Genomic DNA, 16,304 nt, shown 5'->3' with positions numbered 1-16,304 from the left:
GAGTAGGCTAAGGTAATAGTATCCCTGACCCATCTTGCTATGGTCCCTCTTGTAACCTTAAGTCCTTTCCTAGCCCCCTGAAAGGATATAAATAAGGCGTCACTCTTCCTCCAGGCTTTTGTCACCTCCAAATACTGGACTAACACCCTCCTAACATCTAAGGTGTGAAGCTTATGTTCCTCAGAATCCCTAGGATTAGGATAGAAGGAAGGGAGAGTGATTACTTGCGTCCTATGGAATCTGGAGGCTACCTTCGGAAGATAGGCTGGGTCTGGTCTTAAGATTACTCTATCCGTACATACTTGAGTGAATGGATGGTTAACAGATAGTGTGTGTAAGTCACTGACTCTACGAGCTGATGTCAGGGCTACCAGTAGGGCAGTCTTTAAAGTTAGAGGAAGTTTCAGAAAAAATCCTAAGGGCTCGAAGGGAAGTTTGGTTAGTGCCTCCAGAACCAAATTAAGGTCCCAAGGAGGCATCCTTGGAGTAGGAATAGGCCTGGACCTATCACAAGCTTTAATAAACCTAATGATCCACCTATTCGCCGCCAAGTCATAATTATATAATGCCCCCAGAGCGGATACTTGTACCTTAAGAGTACTGGTGGCTAGACCCATGCTTAACCCCTTCTGGAGGAATTCTAGTATGGCCCCAATAGGAACCCTCCCTTTGGCGGACTGACCCGAGGTAGACAGGAACTTAGCCCAGGTTCTACCATAGATCCTAGTTGTTACCGGCTTTCTACTTGTCAGTAGGGTAGTAACCAGATCCAGAGAAAACCCTCTGTGTCAATAGCGACCTTTCAAAATCCAGGCCATCAAATGCAGGCCCGATCTTTGGGGATGACAGACTGGGCCCTGGCTGAGGAGATCTGGGATGTCCGGAAGAACCCATGGATCTGCTTGGGACATTCTCTTCATCCAAGTGAACCATGGTCTCTTGGGCCAGAACAGGGCGATCAATATAACCTTCGCCCTTTCCTCTCGGATCTTCCTCAGGATAGTAGGGATCAGTATTAAAGGGGGAAAGACATAGGCTAGAGTAAAATTCCAAGGAATCTGCAGCGCGTCCACCGCAAATGCCCCCTCTTTTGGATTCAGGGAGCAAAAGATTTCGGTCTTTCGATTGAGTCTATTTGCAAACAGATCTATTTGGGGCTGTCCCCATCTGCCCACAATCTGCTGAAATACGGCTGGATTCAATTCCCACTCTCCTCGTTTTAAGATGTGACGACTCAGGAAATCGGCCTTTACGTTCTCTTCCCCTTTTATATGAAGCGCAGAGAGTGTGAGCAGCTGACTCTCGGCAAACCTGAAGATCTGATCCGCTACTAACATCAGAGGGAGAGAACTGGTACCCCCCTGATGATTGATGTAGGCGACTGTCGATCTGTTGTCTGACATTATCCGGATGTGATGACCCCGAAGAACAGGACTGAACTTTATTAGAGCATTTTTGGCTGCCAACAGCTTCCTCATGTTTGAAGAGAGACTTGAGTCGCTGTCCGACCAGAGGCCTTGTACAGAATGATCTCTTAGGTGAGCTCCCCAGCCTTCTGCACTTGCGTCCACTGTAATTGTATCCGACACCTGGAAGGTCCAAGGAACCCCCAAAGATAGATTGACTGGAGATCTCCACCAGTCCAGGGAGTTGATTACAACTTCTGGAAGAGATATTTTGCCATTCAGGTGACCTTTGAGCCGCTTGTCCGCTGCCAGGATCTCCTGCTGAAGACATCTGGAATGGTACTGGGCCCACTGAACCGCCGGGATGCAAGATGTCATTGTACCCAACAGAGACATTGCCTTCCTCGGGGTCATGATCGGATTGCTGATAACCCGAGATATTAGGGATCCGATCTTCAGCTTCTTTTCCTCTGGTAGAAGACAGGTTTGGTTTTCTAAGTTCAGAATGAGACCCAAGGAAGACTGGACCCGCTTTGGTTCCAGCCTTGACTTCTCTAAATTTAACAGCCAATCCAGGCGTTTTAGACTGGCCATGACGTCCGCCAGGGCTACAGCACAGAGTTGTCTTGATCTGCCCACTACTAGGAAGTCGTCCAGATAAGGGATGACCAGAATATCTCTTTCCCTCAAATGTGCTGTGACCTCCAGGATAATTTTTGTGAAGACTCTCGGCACCATGGAAATGCCAAAGGGAAGAGCTGCGATCTGAAAATGCCTTACGTGCTTGCCGAACTGTACAGCCACCCTCAGAAACGGTTGATGATCTGCCAAGATCGGGACGTGGTAGTAGGCGTCCTTCAGATTGAGGACGCACATATAACAGTCCGGAAATAGCATCCTTATGGCCGACTTTATTGTTTCCATTTTGAACGGCCTGTAGATTAAATGGTTGTTCAGCTTCAAGTTGGCAATGGTCCTGAAGGAGCCGTCCGGCTTCTTTATTAGGAAGAGAGTTGAATAGAATCCCCTTCCTTGCTCGGGTGCAGGCGTTTCCACCAGAACCCCCTTCACAAGCAGAGAGAGAACTTCCTGCTGCAAGGCTATCTGCTCCGCTAGACCCCTGGGGGCTGAAATTTTGACGGTGTTCCTGGGCCTGCTCTTGAACTCCAATGTGAGCCCCCACCTGATTATCCCTAAAATCCAAGAATTGGATGAAATTTTCTCCCAGGCGGGCAGGAAGTGGGACAACCTTCCTCCCACCTGGGGGGGACTGTCACTTACGGGCCTTATTATTCTCGGAGGAGGGACCCCCGAACATGAAGCCTCTGTTATACGGCTTCCTGTCTTTCCAGGTACCTTGGTCTCTAGGAGCTTTACTGCGACTGTACTTCCTCTTCCGAAAGGAGCTTTTAAACTGGGAACCAGACACAGTGGGAAACCCATGTTTTTTGTCTGCGGCCTTATCCAGGATGTCATCTAGACCTTTGACGAACAAAAAGTCCCCCTCACAAGGGATTGAGCATAGCTTAGACTTTGATTGCACATCCCCTGGCCAGCTCTTGAGCCATAATGCCCTACGAGCTGCATTAGAGAGATTTGCAGACCGGGCAGCCAGCCTCACTGAATCTGCCGATGCGTCTGCCAGGAATGCATACGCCCCCTGCACAAGAGAAAGGTCCGACAAAATCTTCTCCCTCGAGACATTCCCCCTAATCTGGTCTTCCAATTGTTGAAGCCAGATCATCATAGATCTAGCGGTGCAGGTGGCTGCCACCGCCGGTTTAAGGGCCCCTGCTGACGACTCCCAGACTTGTTTAAGGAAAGACTCCGCTTTTTTTTTATCAAGCGGGTCTTTCAAGGCCCCTAAATCCTCAAAGGGCAGAGTGGATCTTTTTGAGGACTTAGCAATGGCCACGTCAATCTTAGGGGTTTTGTCCCATTTAGCCGCATCCTCTTCCTCAAAGGGGTATCTCCGCTTAGAGGAGGAAGGCAGCTGACCCTTCTCCGTTTTTTTCCATTCCCTTTCTATAAGCGATTTGATCCTCTCATTAACCGGGAATGTGCGTCTCTTCCTCTGGTCCAAGCCCCCGAACATAACATCCTGGACTGTTCTGGCAACTTTGGTATCAGTAATACCCATAGTCACTCTGACGGCTCTAACTAGTCTCTCAGTATTATCTACCGAAAAACAAGGCCTACCCCCCCCCCCCCCCATCATCATCCGAAGATTCCGATGATGAGGAGGAGGGATTAGAGGAGGAAGGCAGTTCTCTTGTAAACCGGGACTCTACAGATTCCTCTGATTCTGAGGAAACTAGCTTCTGCTTCTTCTTACTGCGTGAGGTTAAGCTTTTTAAAGAATCCCTGACTTCTGTCTGGATCAGATTCTTTAATTCCATAGAGAACCTGGGGGACTCTTCCGCTATGGTTTTCTGAATACAGTCCGCACACAGGTTTTTGACGTAGGAGGTGGGAAGACTGATTTTACATAAAACACACTCCTTGTTTTTACTCTTAGAGCTACACTTCTTTGGCTCCTAACACCCCAAGAATTGAAAGGAGAAAAAGAGAGGAAAACAGAGAAGAGCACATTACTCAAGGTGAGAGTTTCACGAAGATCACTCACCACACTGCCGTTCAGACTAGGGTACCGGAGGCGGTGGTTGCCGTTCACATGAGGGCTCCCATCTGGCGGAGGTGGATTGACTAGGTCTTTTCTGACCGGTTCTGCCGGAACTCGTACGCCCTCCACTGCTGTGGCTTTGGTGATGGGAAGATTCTTGAACCAGTTTCTTAAGCTGCTTGCGCTGCTTTGGCGGCTGTGGTTGCTTCTGTACCTCCTGCGGTGGTGACAGCTGCTGCCCAGGTGACTGCGGCTCCTCACTCATGTCGGGGATGCAGACACCGCCATCTTGATTCCTCACCATCCTTTAAAAAGCAGTAGGGCTCCACCTCCTTTAGGCTCCTCCCCTTCCAGCAGCGTGCTCATTCTCTTTCCTTTTTTTTTTTCAAATTTGGCCAGCTGGCGCGCTACACCGCAGATCCTCCTCCTTCTGCGCGTGCGCAGCCCAGCGGCACCCGGCGCGCTTGCAGTGGGATGTCGGCTTCCCACCCGCGCATGTGCAGACCCGGCTTCCGGCGCACTCCGTGATAGGGCGCATCACCACCCCGCGCGTGTGCAGCCCGGACTTCCGGCGCGCTCCGTCACAGGGTGCGAAGCGACCCCCACGTGCGCAGACCCGGAAGTCCTGCCGGCCAGCGCGCGCTCAGTTTAGTCCATTGTGAGGCGCAGACCCTGCCGCAGGACCCGGCGCACACGGGGAGGACTCCGGAAGGCAGCCCCCCCACACACAGACCCGGGCAGCAGCCAGATGGGCTGAGAACAGGGACCATCTGCTGCTTCCACGGCCTCCAGGCCGCACCGACCGCGGAATTCACGGTCCAGGTACGTGAGGTACCACCTGGCGAGGCTCCCATCAAGGACAGGAACCAAAAACTGATGCGGAAGAGAGGTACCGCCTTTTTATTCAGTAGGTTCCTGTCCTTGGTGGGCGGATACTCTCTCAGGTGGTGCTGTCATGGGAGAAGGGGAAAATCAGGAAAAGACTAAAGTTATCTTGGATAATTTTAAGGGATTTGCCTCTGTGGGACAATCTAGCGTTACAGCAATTAGGGTAGAGCACATTATTTCAGGAATGGAAGCTGAAAGGGATACACAAAATAGCTATTTTATTGCACGAGGAAGAGAATAGGTGGTTGACTAGAGAAGAAGTTACATCAAAATTTAAATTAAGTAAACAACAATTTCTACAATTTGAACAAATCAGAGGAATGATTATGGCACATCTGATAAATGTAAGGGAAGAAACGAAAAGAAACGCTGTCTCTAACAGCATGTCCTCCCTCTATCTGAAACCCAATCTCTCCAAAACTGAACTCCTTATTTTTCCTCTCTCTACTAACCTACCTATACCTGACTTTTCAATTTCCTTGGGTGGCGCCACCATAACTCCCAAGCAGCAAGCTCGCTGTCTTGGTATCATATTTGACACACAACTTTCCTTTATTCCATATATTCAATCACTCACTTGCTCATGCCACCTGCACCTTAAAAACATCTCCAGAATCTGACCTTTTCTCACCTTTGATACTGCAAAAACTCTGTCGCTCTCATTCACTCTCTTCTAATCAGTCTCCCTCTAAACAAACTCTCTCCTCTCCAATCCATTCAGAATACAGCAGCCAGGGTCGTATTTCTACCAGACCGCTTCACTGACGCCTCTACCCTGTGCCAGTCAATGCCCTGGTTACCAACAATACAAACTCATCTCTCTCACCCACAAAGCTCTCCACAGTTCTGCACCACTCTATATCTCATCCCTCATTTCTAACTATCGCCCCTCCCGTGCCCTCCATTCTGCAACTGATCTAAAACTAACATCCTTCTTAATCCGAACCTCACACCTCCGTCTCCAAGACTTCTCTCGTGCCGCCGCAGTTTTCTGGAATACACTACCCCAAACAATCAGACTGATATCTAGCCCCCATGTCTTCAAACGTTCTTTAAAAACACATCTGTTTAGATAAGCCTATCACCTCAACTCATCAACCTAACTCTCCCCTGTCCCCTCCTAAATGTTAATCTTAATCTGCCCCTGCATATTCATCTGTCTCCATATCCTCCATGCACCAAATACCACACGGTAACTGCCCTTAGACAGACAGATGCTGTCTGATGACCATGTTCTACCTATTGTGCCCCCCCCCCTTTTCCATATAGATTGTAAGCTTGCGAGCAGGGCCCTCAACCCTCCTGTAACTGTTGAAATGTGATACACAGACATTATAAACAATACAATGCATGTCCCTACTTAATTGTAAAGTGCTGCGGAATATGTTGGCGCTATATAAATAAAAATGATTATATTATTATTATTGGACCGAGCAGGTTTGGAGACACAGTTTAGGATCATGCATATGTGCGAGTACTGCAGAATATCTAATACAGATCAGAAAAGGCTACCACACAACGGTGCTTAAAAGAAGTTTAATTTGTGCAGTAGAGTATACAGAAGCATTTCCCAATATGAAAATTCCCCTTAGATGTCAGACTTGAGACTTTGAAACAAGAATACTGATGATTGAATTAGAATAATGGTTCAAAGCTGAATGGAGTAAACTTGTATCCACTGCCAGTGTAGAACTTGTTCTGGAACTCCACCCTGCAGAAGAGTAAAAAAAAAAAAAAGGGATTTGTTTTGCAGTATTCTATACATAGTTAAAGGGATTGCCCAAACAATGCACTTATATATGAATGAATGTTTGTAATTGAAAAATCAGCCTACACAGGGATATACAGTGGGGAAAAAAGTATTTAGTCAGCCACCAATTGTGCAAGTTCTCCCACTTAAGATGAGAGGCCTGTAATTGACATCATAGGTCGACCTCAACTATGAGACAAAATGAGAAAACAAATCCTGAAAATCACATTGTCTGATTTGGAAAGAAGTTTTTTTTTCAAATTTTGGTGGAAAATAAATCCCTGACGTTCTAGCACTGCTACTCGTCCTGAGTAAGCGCTCAGCACTAGACTCGGAGTTATGTCCACGGAGAAATCCCTACAAGCCCAGTGCTAAACACTCACCAGCGATGCGTCAGTCTGCGCCCCGGGAGGCATTGTGACATTTATAATACTATAAGAGTTTGTGACGTTCAGTCAGGCCACGTTCACACATAGTATATGGTCTGTATTTTACATCAGTATTTGTAAGCCAAAACCAGGAGTGGGTGATAAATCCAGAAGTGGTGACGTGTTTCTATTATACTAGTCCTCTGATTGTTCCACTCCTGAGGGAAAAAACTCACCAAATAATGAACGTGTGAATGTGGCCTTAGGGATGTGTGGTGTCTACTGCACCGGGGTAAGCTGCACTAATCAGAGGAATAAGCCGCACAGCCTTCATCCAGGAGGCAGCACCGCTTATATTTTGGAGATGCCCCTTATCCCTGTCAGAAGTGCTCAGCATTTGTGCTTCTGACTTGCACCTTATAGGTACGGCGCATGTCGTGAAGGAGTTAAGAGTTGGTTAGGTATGCCCAGCAAATGTACCTATGGGCCGTGACATCGCCAATTTTTATTTTTTTTTATTGGTGGGGTGGAGGACGGGGCAATTATAAGTTTAGTTTTAGGGTCCTATGATTTTATTTTTACACCTCTGGCACAAACATAAAAATATACGCACATGAACACACGCATATCCCTAATATATTATATATATTATATAGATATACATACACACACACACACATATGGACCGTGTTAGCCAGAGGGTTATATATAACATACCATTTATATACAGTCCACTCTGTGTTACTATAAATGTGAGTTTTTGTAAATGACCACTCATGTAAACTGGTTACAGGTTATTAGAGTGAGCTGATCTGGGTAATACATGCAGCGCTTTACTCTGTGGCCTCAGACGCTGCCTACCAACCAGCCTGTAATCTGCAGGCGTGTCTCATTAGAACACAGCACGCTGAGCTGCCAATCCCAACATGGCCGCTCCCATAAACTGTGATTCTCTCAACATAATCTTCTATTCACAGATATTATTTACACATGCAGTCTCCTTACTTTTATATATGCGAATATGTGTGAAGGTGATCGGTCCTCTTTAAAGATGTTTGAAACATCCTCCCTTCTGATTCCTTCAAAACCTCTGTGCAAGTGTTACTCTAAGACCTTTACCATACAACAGCCATACTATCCCAATCAATTACTGGATCATTGAGTTACACAGTTACTTAGGGGTGAAGCTGGTCTCAGAAGCAGCAGGACTATAGGAAACTCATGCTTTCTATGAAAGACAGTGGCACTTCTATCATGCCGCAGTGATGCCATGTGCCAGTGTCACATAGATATAACCTGCAGTCTTACTACATTCTGTGTACTAACAGCACTACCATGTGTAATCTGGACTGCAGGAAGTATCAACTGTATCTGTATTCTGATCTGTGGACATGCAAAATACATATTACATAAAAGACATACATATATATCTTACAGACACACACACACACACACACACACACACACACACACACACTTTAGTTATTAAAAAAAAAGCAGGTCGTGGATCAGAAAATATATATCAAACTCATTTTGCAAGCTGTAAACCTGTAAATTGTACTTTTGTAAGGGCATGAGCACACTAAGTATTTGCTGCAGACATTTCTGCATCAAAAACATTGAGATACATTATACATATACACATATATACAGCTGCATCTCACTAAATTAAAATATCATAAAGTTAATTTATTTCAGTTCTTCAATACAAAAATTAACTTTTTGATGATATTCTAATTTAGTGAGATGCACCTGTACATATACACATTTTTTTTTATTTATTTATTTATTTTTTACACTTACACACACACCCCATCTTCCCCAGTCATTAGAATGGGTGAAAATCTCATTCACTTGGCTGGGACAGTAAAATGCTGTCTTTCCTCACATAGAAAAAAGTGGTGTGTGCAACAGGGCTGTGGAGTTAGTAAGCCAAACCTCCGACTCCACAGCACGGCCTCACTACTGAGAATGTACATAAAGTGCAGCACAGATTCATCTCACCTAAAAGCCGAGATCAGGGATACAACAGACATTTATAGGACACTTCATAACTTCCCCAAATTCTTCTGAAAAAATGTACAACTGTACCCAATTTATGATATACTTTAGGAGTCGGTCCCTTTTAGACCAACTCCACCAAAATGGACACAGATATGGTGTGCACATATCAAAACACAAACAAATTTTGCTGCGGCGTTATGTCAACTTACCTTAAACCCAAATAAATTAAAAAAAGAAGAAGTTTATTTTTTTAAAGTAATTTCTCTCCTCCACTTACCAATGCAGACGGAGCGCATGTAGAAAAGCTGAGAGGCCTTCCATGACTAACAAGATGGCTATTGTTAGGACAGCAAAGAATGCAAAGATAGGTACTAGAGCAATGCTCCATCTGAAACTTGACTCAATAAATCCAAAATGCATCACCATATTCCACAGCACTTCTGACAGCTCTGCCGGATGAAGGGACAAAAAAAAAAAAAAAAAAAGTACTATATTAAGACCTGGCTATGAGGCTACTTGTATTGGATTATTCACTGTAAACACGCATGACTAGTTACTACTTATGCCCCAACACCATAAGCACACTCCAATGAGCGCAAAGTAACGTAGGTAATCTTGCATTTGACTGCCTGCAGTGGTGAGGAGTGCTATAGCTGTATCCATTCACAAATATCATGTGTGTAATTATACCAGGTGAATTTTATGGCTCACGATTATACATATATTCTCCCTCTCATGATGCCACCTTCCAAGGGGACTTTTTTTTGTAATCTGGTTTCTGATTCAATAATATATCTTTTTTTTTCTTGCATTACTTTATCCTTTTATATTTAAGTGGGATTCAGAACATATTCCAAAATCACCTTCACTGTACAGCAAATTAAAGATCTTTACGAAGGTGGCAATAACAAACGTGTACTTTTTTTTTCTATTTCAATGATTTTTATTGAGTTTAACGATTTTAACAATAGGAAAATGGTATAATCAACAATATCAATAATAATGAACTTTTAACCGGGAAAGGGAAAGAGGGAAACGTGGGACGGAAAAGAAAGGAAAAGTTAGGACGAATTTTATTAGCATACAACTAACATTATTCATATAATAAGGATAAAGGAAAGGGAGAGGGAAGAGAAAAGGGAGAGGCGAGATTGAGAAAGAAGGGTAAGAAGTCATACAAAAGAATCACAGAAGAGTTGTGCCTGTAAGCTTTTTCAATCCATCGTATTATCATAAATAAACTTATAATATTCTTAAGACATGGAAAAGTGAAATTGCTTGTTCCAAAGAGACAATCCCCTCTCGTATTTTAAAAAATTGTTTAAGGCGTGATTATGCTCAGCAATTAGTTCGATTATGTCAATAATTGTGGGAATTTCTCTTTGAGGCAATCAAGTAGTTGGTGTTGATTAGAATATGAGAAACTATAAGTTGGTGTTCTTTCAGCAACTTGTTAATCCGTAGGGCTAATAGACCCATCTGAGGGATGAATACAGTGGTACTTTCAATAACCTCAGCAATGTGAATTTTGTACTTTCTTCCATAATCTGTTGATACCACTGCATTCCCAGAACAGGTATTTTAAGTCACCCTTCTGTCCGCATTCTCTCCAACATAAAGGAGATTCATTCATTCTTTAATTTTGAGCATGGAAATAGGATACGCTGCAAGCCTATCTTCTGTCATTTATGTACTTGTGCACTGGTTACTTTATAAAAAATATACACATTTTGGCAGTTCTATTTATTATACATCATCTCTTATTATATTATATGCACTGTTCACTTTATCTATATAAGATTATAATATTTGAGTTTATATTGAATAATTGCATCTTGTATCATAGTATCCAATATTTATTTTGTGACATAATTTGGATCCAGAGTCTGATGTGTATGTGTGTACATAAAATCTTTGTAAGAGATTGTTATCCCACAGCTATCTGCCACCCTGACTGGAGGATCCATTTGTTTTTTCTTTATTGATTGTCTATTATTTTAAAATAATTAATGAAAAAATGGAAAGATTTTGTTTAATCTCTGGGGGGGGGGCTAAGTACCACCTAGTGAGACGCTTATAGTGAGTTCTGTGAAGGGTGACGCAGGTTTTAGAGCTTTTTACCAATTGCAAATATTAATAGATTTGTTTAGAGCTAGGTCATCATTGAAACACATCTTAGTCCTCCAGATAGAGGAATTATGTGGCTCTTTGAATAATTTATGTATTGGTTCTGGAAATGGCATTTTTTCAGAATTTTTTTGCTGTAGTTGATAAAGTATTTTTTAATATCTAAATATTGAACAAACTCTGTTATTCAGATTGTATACATGTGTACTTTTTTTTTAGTTTGTACATAAAACAGAATTTTTAGAGGGAAATATTTTTAGTATTTTTTCATCTTAATTTTTTTTTTTGTGTCCCTCCCCATGGGCCCCATAGAGTAATATTGTCCTACAATGAGCTCCATATAGTAATTCCCTTTCCTGTAGTAATGTCCCATATCCTAGTCCCAATCTTGTGGCAATGTCCCAATCATCTCAGGAGCTACAGTGCTCGCGTGCGGCAGCCTCAGGGGCCACAAGTGGCCCGCGTGTTTGAGATCCCTTAACTAGGGTACAGCCAATGGAATCAATGTATTCTTTTTACTAGAGGGGCTCTAAAAAGTTAGTCTAACACATCCAGTTATGCAATAAAAATAAGTAAAATGGAAAAGTAACAAATAAAAAAAATAATCAACATGTATCTATCATTTACGGAGAGGTAATATGACCTGCAATCACTACTCGACAAATGCCACAACAACTGCATTTCATTTAAAAAGGAGGTTAGGCAAAAAGTAGTAAAACAAAAATATATATACTACTCACGTGCATGAGCCAGGCTGAGTGCCCACAGCCGTAGATAAGATGCTGTATTGGAAATGCAACCCAGGCAGTATTCTATGGTATGAATCATCTGATGCATAAAAACCTCCCCTGCATCAAACTACAGGTGACAAAAACAAAACAATGGATATTAAGGAATATGTAGAGTGAACATCTACCTACTGGATACTTATGCAAGTGAACATCTATATATGGACTACGTATATAGTGTGCTAAACAATTGGGTTTCCCAATCTAACTTGTTAGTTTTCTTTTCTGTAAACTGATGGCATATGCACAATGTTGTGGGACTAAATATTCACCGGTGGGTTGTGCTGGACAAACAGCAAAATGGAGGGCATGTTCGTGAATATGGATTCTGTAGGGCCATTTCACTCATAAACTAACTTAAAAAAAAAAATGAAAATAAAAAGCTGGCTTTAAGTTGTTAGTTTTTCTTATGGCATTTCTTAAAACTTTTTTTTTAGTTCCGGCTGTTTAAATGTTTGCATTGTTAGCATTACATGTTTTGTGATTCAAAGATCGCATGATTACTGGATTCCGCTTAGAATCACATGATTTGTAATATCAAGAGCAGAAGGGCTGCTAGATAGGAGATCCAGCAATGTCATCGCAGGATACTAATTGTTGCCATGGTGACCCGATGTTGTCATGATGACATCCGGGTCACCAGGCACTAGCATGGTAGTTAGATCATGCACAGTGCACGTTCTAACTATCGTGTCCGAATGGCTGACAGCTGTAGATCCTACACTGCTATGCCTTATAGCAGCGATCAGACTGCAGAAAGTGAAAGTTCCATAGTGCGACAAAGTAAAAAAAAGTAAAAAAAAGTTTAAAAAAATATTTTTACAAGTCACAAAAAAAAAAATAAATTGTACCCATAAATACATATTATGAAAAAAACAAACCCAAAACAATAAAAGTAGACATATTTGGTATCGTCGTGTCTGGAATGACCTGACCTTTAAACTGTCCCTCTAATTAACCCCTTTAGTGAACACAGTAAAAAAATAATAAAAAACGAAGCAAAAAACTATGCTTTATGAGCATACCACCGAACAAAAAGTAGACTAGAACGCGATTAATAAAGCGATGCAAAAAAATATTTTTTTCTATAAATAGTTGTGTAAAAGCGCTAAAACATCAAAAAAACTATATAAAATGTAGTATCACTGTAAATGTACTGACCCGAAAAATAAAATTGCCTAATCAATTTTACAACACGTGGAACAGCATAAAAAAAATCCCCAAAAAACAATTCCTGAATTGTTGGTTTTTGTTTATTCTGCCTCCCAAAAATCGGAATAGAAAGCTATTAAAAAAAGTCACGTGACCAAAAATTGTACTAATAAGAACGTCAACTTGTCCTGCAAAAAACAAGCCCTTACATGAATGACTCGGTCGGACGAAATATGGAAAAGTTATAGCTCTTAAAATATGGCGGTGCAAAAACTAGTTTTTGAATAAATAAATAAATTTTATATATATACAGGGTGGTCTAAAAGTAGGTGGACAGAAAGTGTAATAAGGTTATGAAGGGGGAGATTTATCAAACATGGTGTAAAGTGAAACTGGCTCAGTTGCCCTTTGCAACCAATCAGATTCCACTTTTCATTCCTCACAGACTCTTTGGAAAATGAAAGGTGGAATCTGATTGGTTGCCAAGGGCAACTGAGCCAGTTTCACAGATCTAGTTTTCACAGATAGATCTCCCCCAAATCTGTTTTCTTTTCAGATAATTCAGATAACACAATGGCAAATCATTTAAATACAGATCAAAGAAAATGGATTTTAACAGAGTATTGGAAATCTCAAAATGCTGAAACCGTTAGAGCAAATTGGGTTGAAACATTTGGTACTCAAGCCCCAAAGAGACAAACCATTTACCGCATGCATGACAAATTCAATGCCACTGGCTCAATCCTTAATGCTCCAAAAACTGGTCGACGCAAAACAGTCTGTACAGAAGATAATAAACAACTTGTTGCTGAAACATTTGTTCAGAGTCCAAAAAAGTCCACAGAAGAGCCTCTTTGGAATTGGGAATTTCACGAGCTTCTATCATGCGAATCCTGAAATCTATTGGGTGGAAAGCTTATCGTCCACGTCTAATTCATGGTTTATTGGAGGATGATCCAGACAGGCGGCTGCAACTTAGTGTTTGATAAATCTCCTCCTTCATAACCTTATTACACTTTCTGTCCACCTACTTTTGGACCTATATATATATATATATATATATATATATATATATATATATATATATATATACATATACATATATACATATACATACATATACACACACACACATATATACATACACACACACACACACTACAGTCCAAAAGTTTAGACACACCTTCTCATTTAAAGATTTTTCTGTATTTTCATGACTATGAAAAGTGTACATTCACACTGAAGGCATCAAAACTATGAATTAACACATGTGGAATTATATACTTAACAAAAAAGTGTGAAACAACTGAAAATATGTCTTATATTCTAGGTTCTTCAAAGTAGCCACCTTTTGCTTTGATGACTGCTGCTTTGCACACTCTTGAAGTGACCCGCCCGAGTCTCGCCGTGTGGCTAAGCAGTACTGTACAGCCACATATGGGGTATTTCTACATTCAGCAGAAATTGTGGGACAAATTTTGGTGCCATTTTTACACATTTCCCACTGTGAAAAAGTAAAATCTAGGGCTAAAACTAAATTTTGGTGGTAAAAATGTATAGTACTCATCTTTTTCTTCACTGCCTAATGGTATAGGTGTGGTGTGGTGGATGCTCACTGCACCCCCAGATTAATTCATTGAGAGGTGTAGATTGTGAAACGGGGTCTCTTATGGGGAAGTCTGCTGTTAAGGCACCTCAGGGGCTCTGCCAATGTGAGATGGCACCTTCAAACCAGTCCAGCAAAATCTGAACTCCAATATGGTGCTTCTTCCTTCTGAGCTTCGCAATATGCATCAAATGTAGTTTGACCACATATGGGGTATCAGCGTACAAAGGAAAAATTGCACAACAACTTTTGGGGTCCAATATCTCCTGCTATCCTTGTGAAAATGAAAAAAAAATTGGGGCGAAAACATTTTTTTGTTAGAAAAATATATATTATTTTTTTTTTCATTTTTACAGATCCAAGTTGTAAAATGCTGTGAAGCACCTGTGGGTTCAAAATAACACATCTAAATACATTACTTGAGGTCTCTAGTTTCCAAAATGGTGTCACTTGTGGGGAGTTTCCACTGTTTAGGCACATCAGGGGCTCTCCAAATGCGACATGGTGTCCGCTAATTATTCAAGCAAATTTTACATTCAAAAAGGCAAATGGCGCTCCTTCCCTACTGAGCGAGGCCAGTCAGTGGTTTTCCCCCAAATACGGTGTGTATCGGCAAATGTTTTCTTTCACATTCCAAAAAATTCCTGTGAAGCACCTGAAGGGTTAATAAACTTCTTGAATGTGGTTTTGAGCACATTGGGGGGTGCAGTTTTTAGAATGTTTTCACTTTTGGGTACATTCTGTCATAAAAGGCCCCTCAAAGTCACTTCAAATGTGATGTGGTCCCTAAAAAAATGGTTTTGTAAATGTTGGAAAAATAATAATTCACTGGTCAACTTTTAACCCTTATAACTTCCCAACAAAAAAATGTTTTGTTCCAAAATTGTGCTGATAATAAATAACATTTTTCCACATGTCTACTTTTTAACTATTTTGTGTGACATATCTCTTTGGCTTAAGGGCATGAAAATTCAAAGTTTTAAAATTGCGAAATTTTCAAAATTTTTGCCAAATTTCTGATTTTTTCACAAATAAATGCCAGTCATATCAAATAAACTTTACCATTATCATGAAGTACAATATGTCACGAAAAAAACAGTCTCAGAATCAGGGGGATCCGTTGAAGTGTTCCAGAGTTATTACCTCCTAAAGTGATACTGGTCAGAATTGTAAAAATTGGCCTGGTCATTAACGTGCAAACAGGCTTTGGGGGTAAAGGTACATCATACAATACACCAACACCTTTAAGTCACATTTCTTATGGGAGTTGCAGGTTATCACAGCAGATAGCTGACCCCAATCCTGTGGTGTGGGTGATAAATGTCTAATGGGGAAACCTTAAAGGCCATTTGGCAAGAGCTCATAGATCTAGAATTTCTTCCATTAACATTGGGAAATCTGTTGGGGAAAAAAATATCTGAACCTTGCGACACCAATTATTGTAATGAATCCATAAATGACTGCTATCAACTATAGATATCTAACATTATATAGCAAGACTGCAGTGAGGTCCAGGTTGTCACCATATTAAAAAGGGAACCTGGAAAAACTTACCTCCCCAAACCATTAACAGGAAGGTATAACCCTTTATA

At 41.5% G+C, this 16,304-nt stretch overlaps 1 protein-coding gene across 2 annotated transcripts in view; it reads right to left on the bottom strand.

Annotated features, from left to right (window-relative positions):
* Positions 1–6,434: 6,434 nt before the first annotated feature.
* Positions 6,435–16,304, bottom strand: part of TCIRG1 (T cell immune regulator 1, ATPase H+ transporting V0 subunit a3) — an 87,385-nt gene continuing 77,515 nt past the window's right edge. For both annotated transcript variants that reach the window (XM_073686143.1, XM_073686142.1), the window contains 3 exons: positions 11,907–12,024; positions 9,317–9,488; positions 6,435–6,628 (listed from right to left, as the gene is read on the bottom strand). In XM_073686143.1, the coding sequence (XP_073542244.1) occupies positions 6,553–6,628; positions 9,317–9,488; positions 11,907–12,024 (366 nt within the window). In that variant the 3' untranslated portion in view covers positions 6,435–6,552. The remainder of the gene's footprint in view (positions 6,629–9,316; positions 9,489–11,906; positions 12,025–16,304) is intronic.

This window comes from Phyllobates terribilis, unplaced genomic scaffold, assembly GCF_046119375.1.
Source record: "Phyllobates terribilis strain yellow unplaced genomic scaffold, ASM4611937v1 Scaffold_5__5_contigs__length_657084704, whole genome shotgun sequence".
NCBI classification, from domain to species: Eukaryota; Metazoa; Chordata; class Amphibia; order Anura; family Dendrobatidae; genus Phyllobates; species Phyllobates terribilis.
Note: the sequence above shows the minus strand (reverse complement) of the source record. Positions and strands in the feature narration are given on the sequence as shown.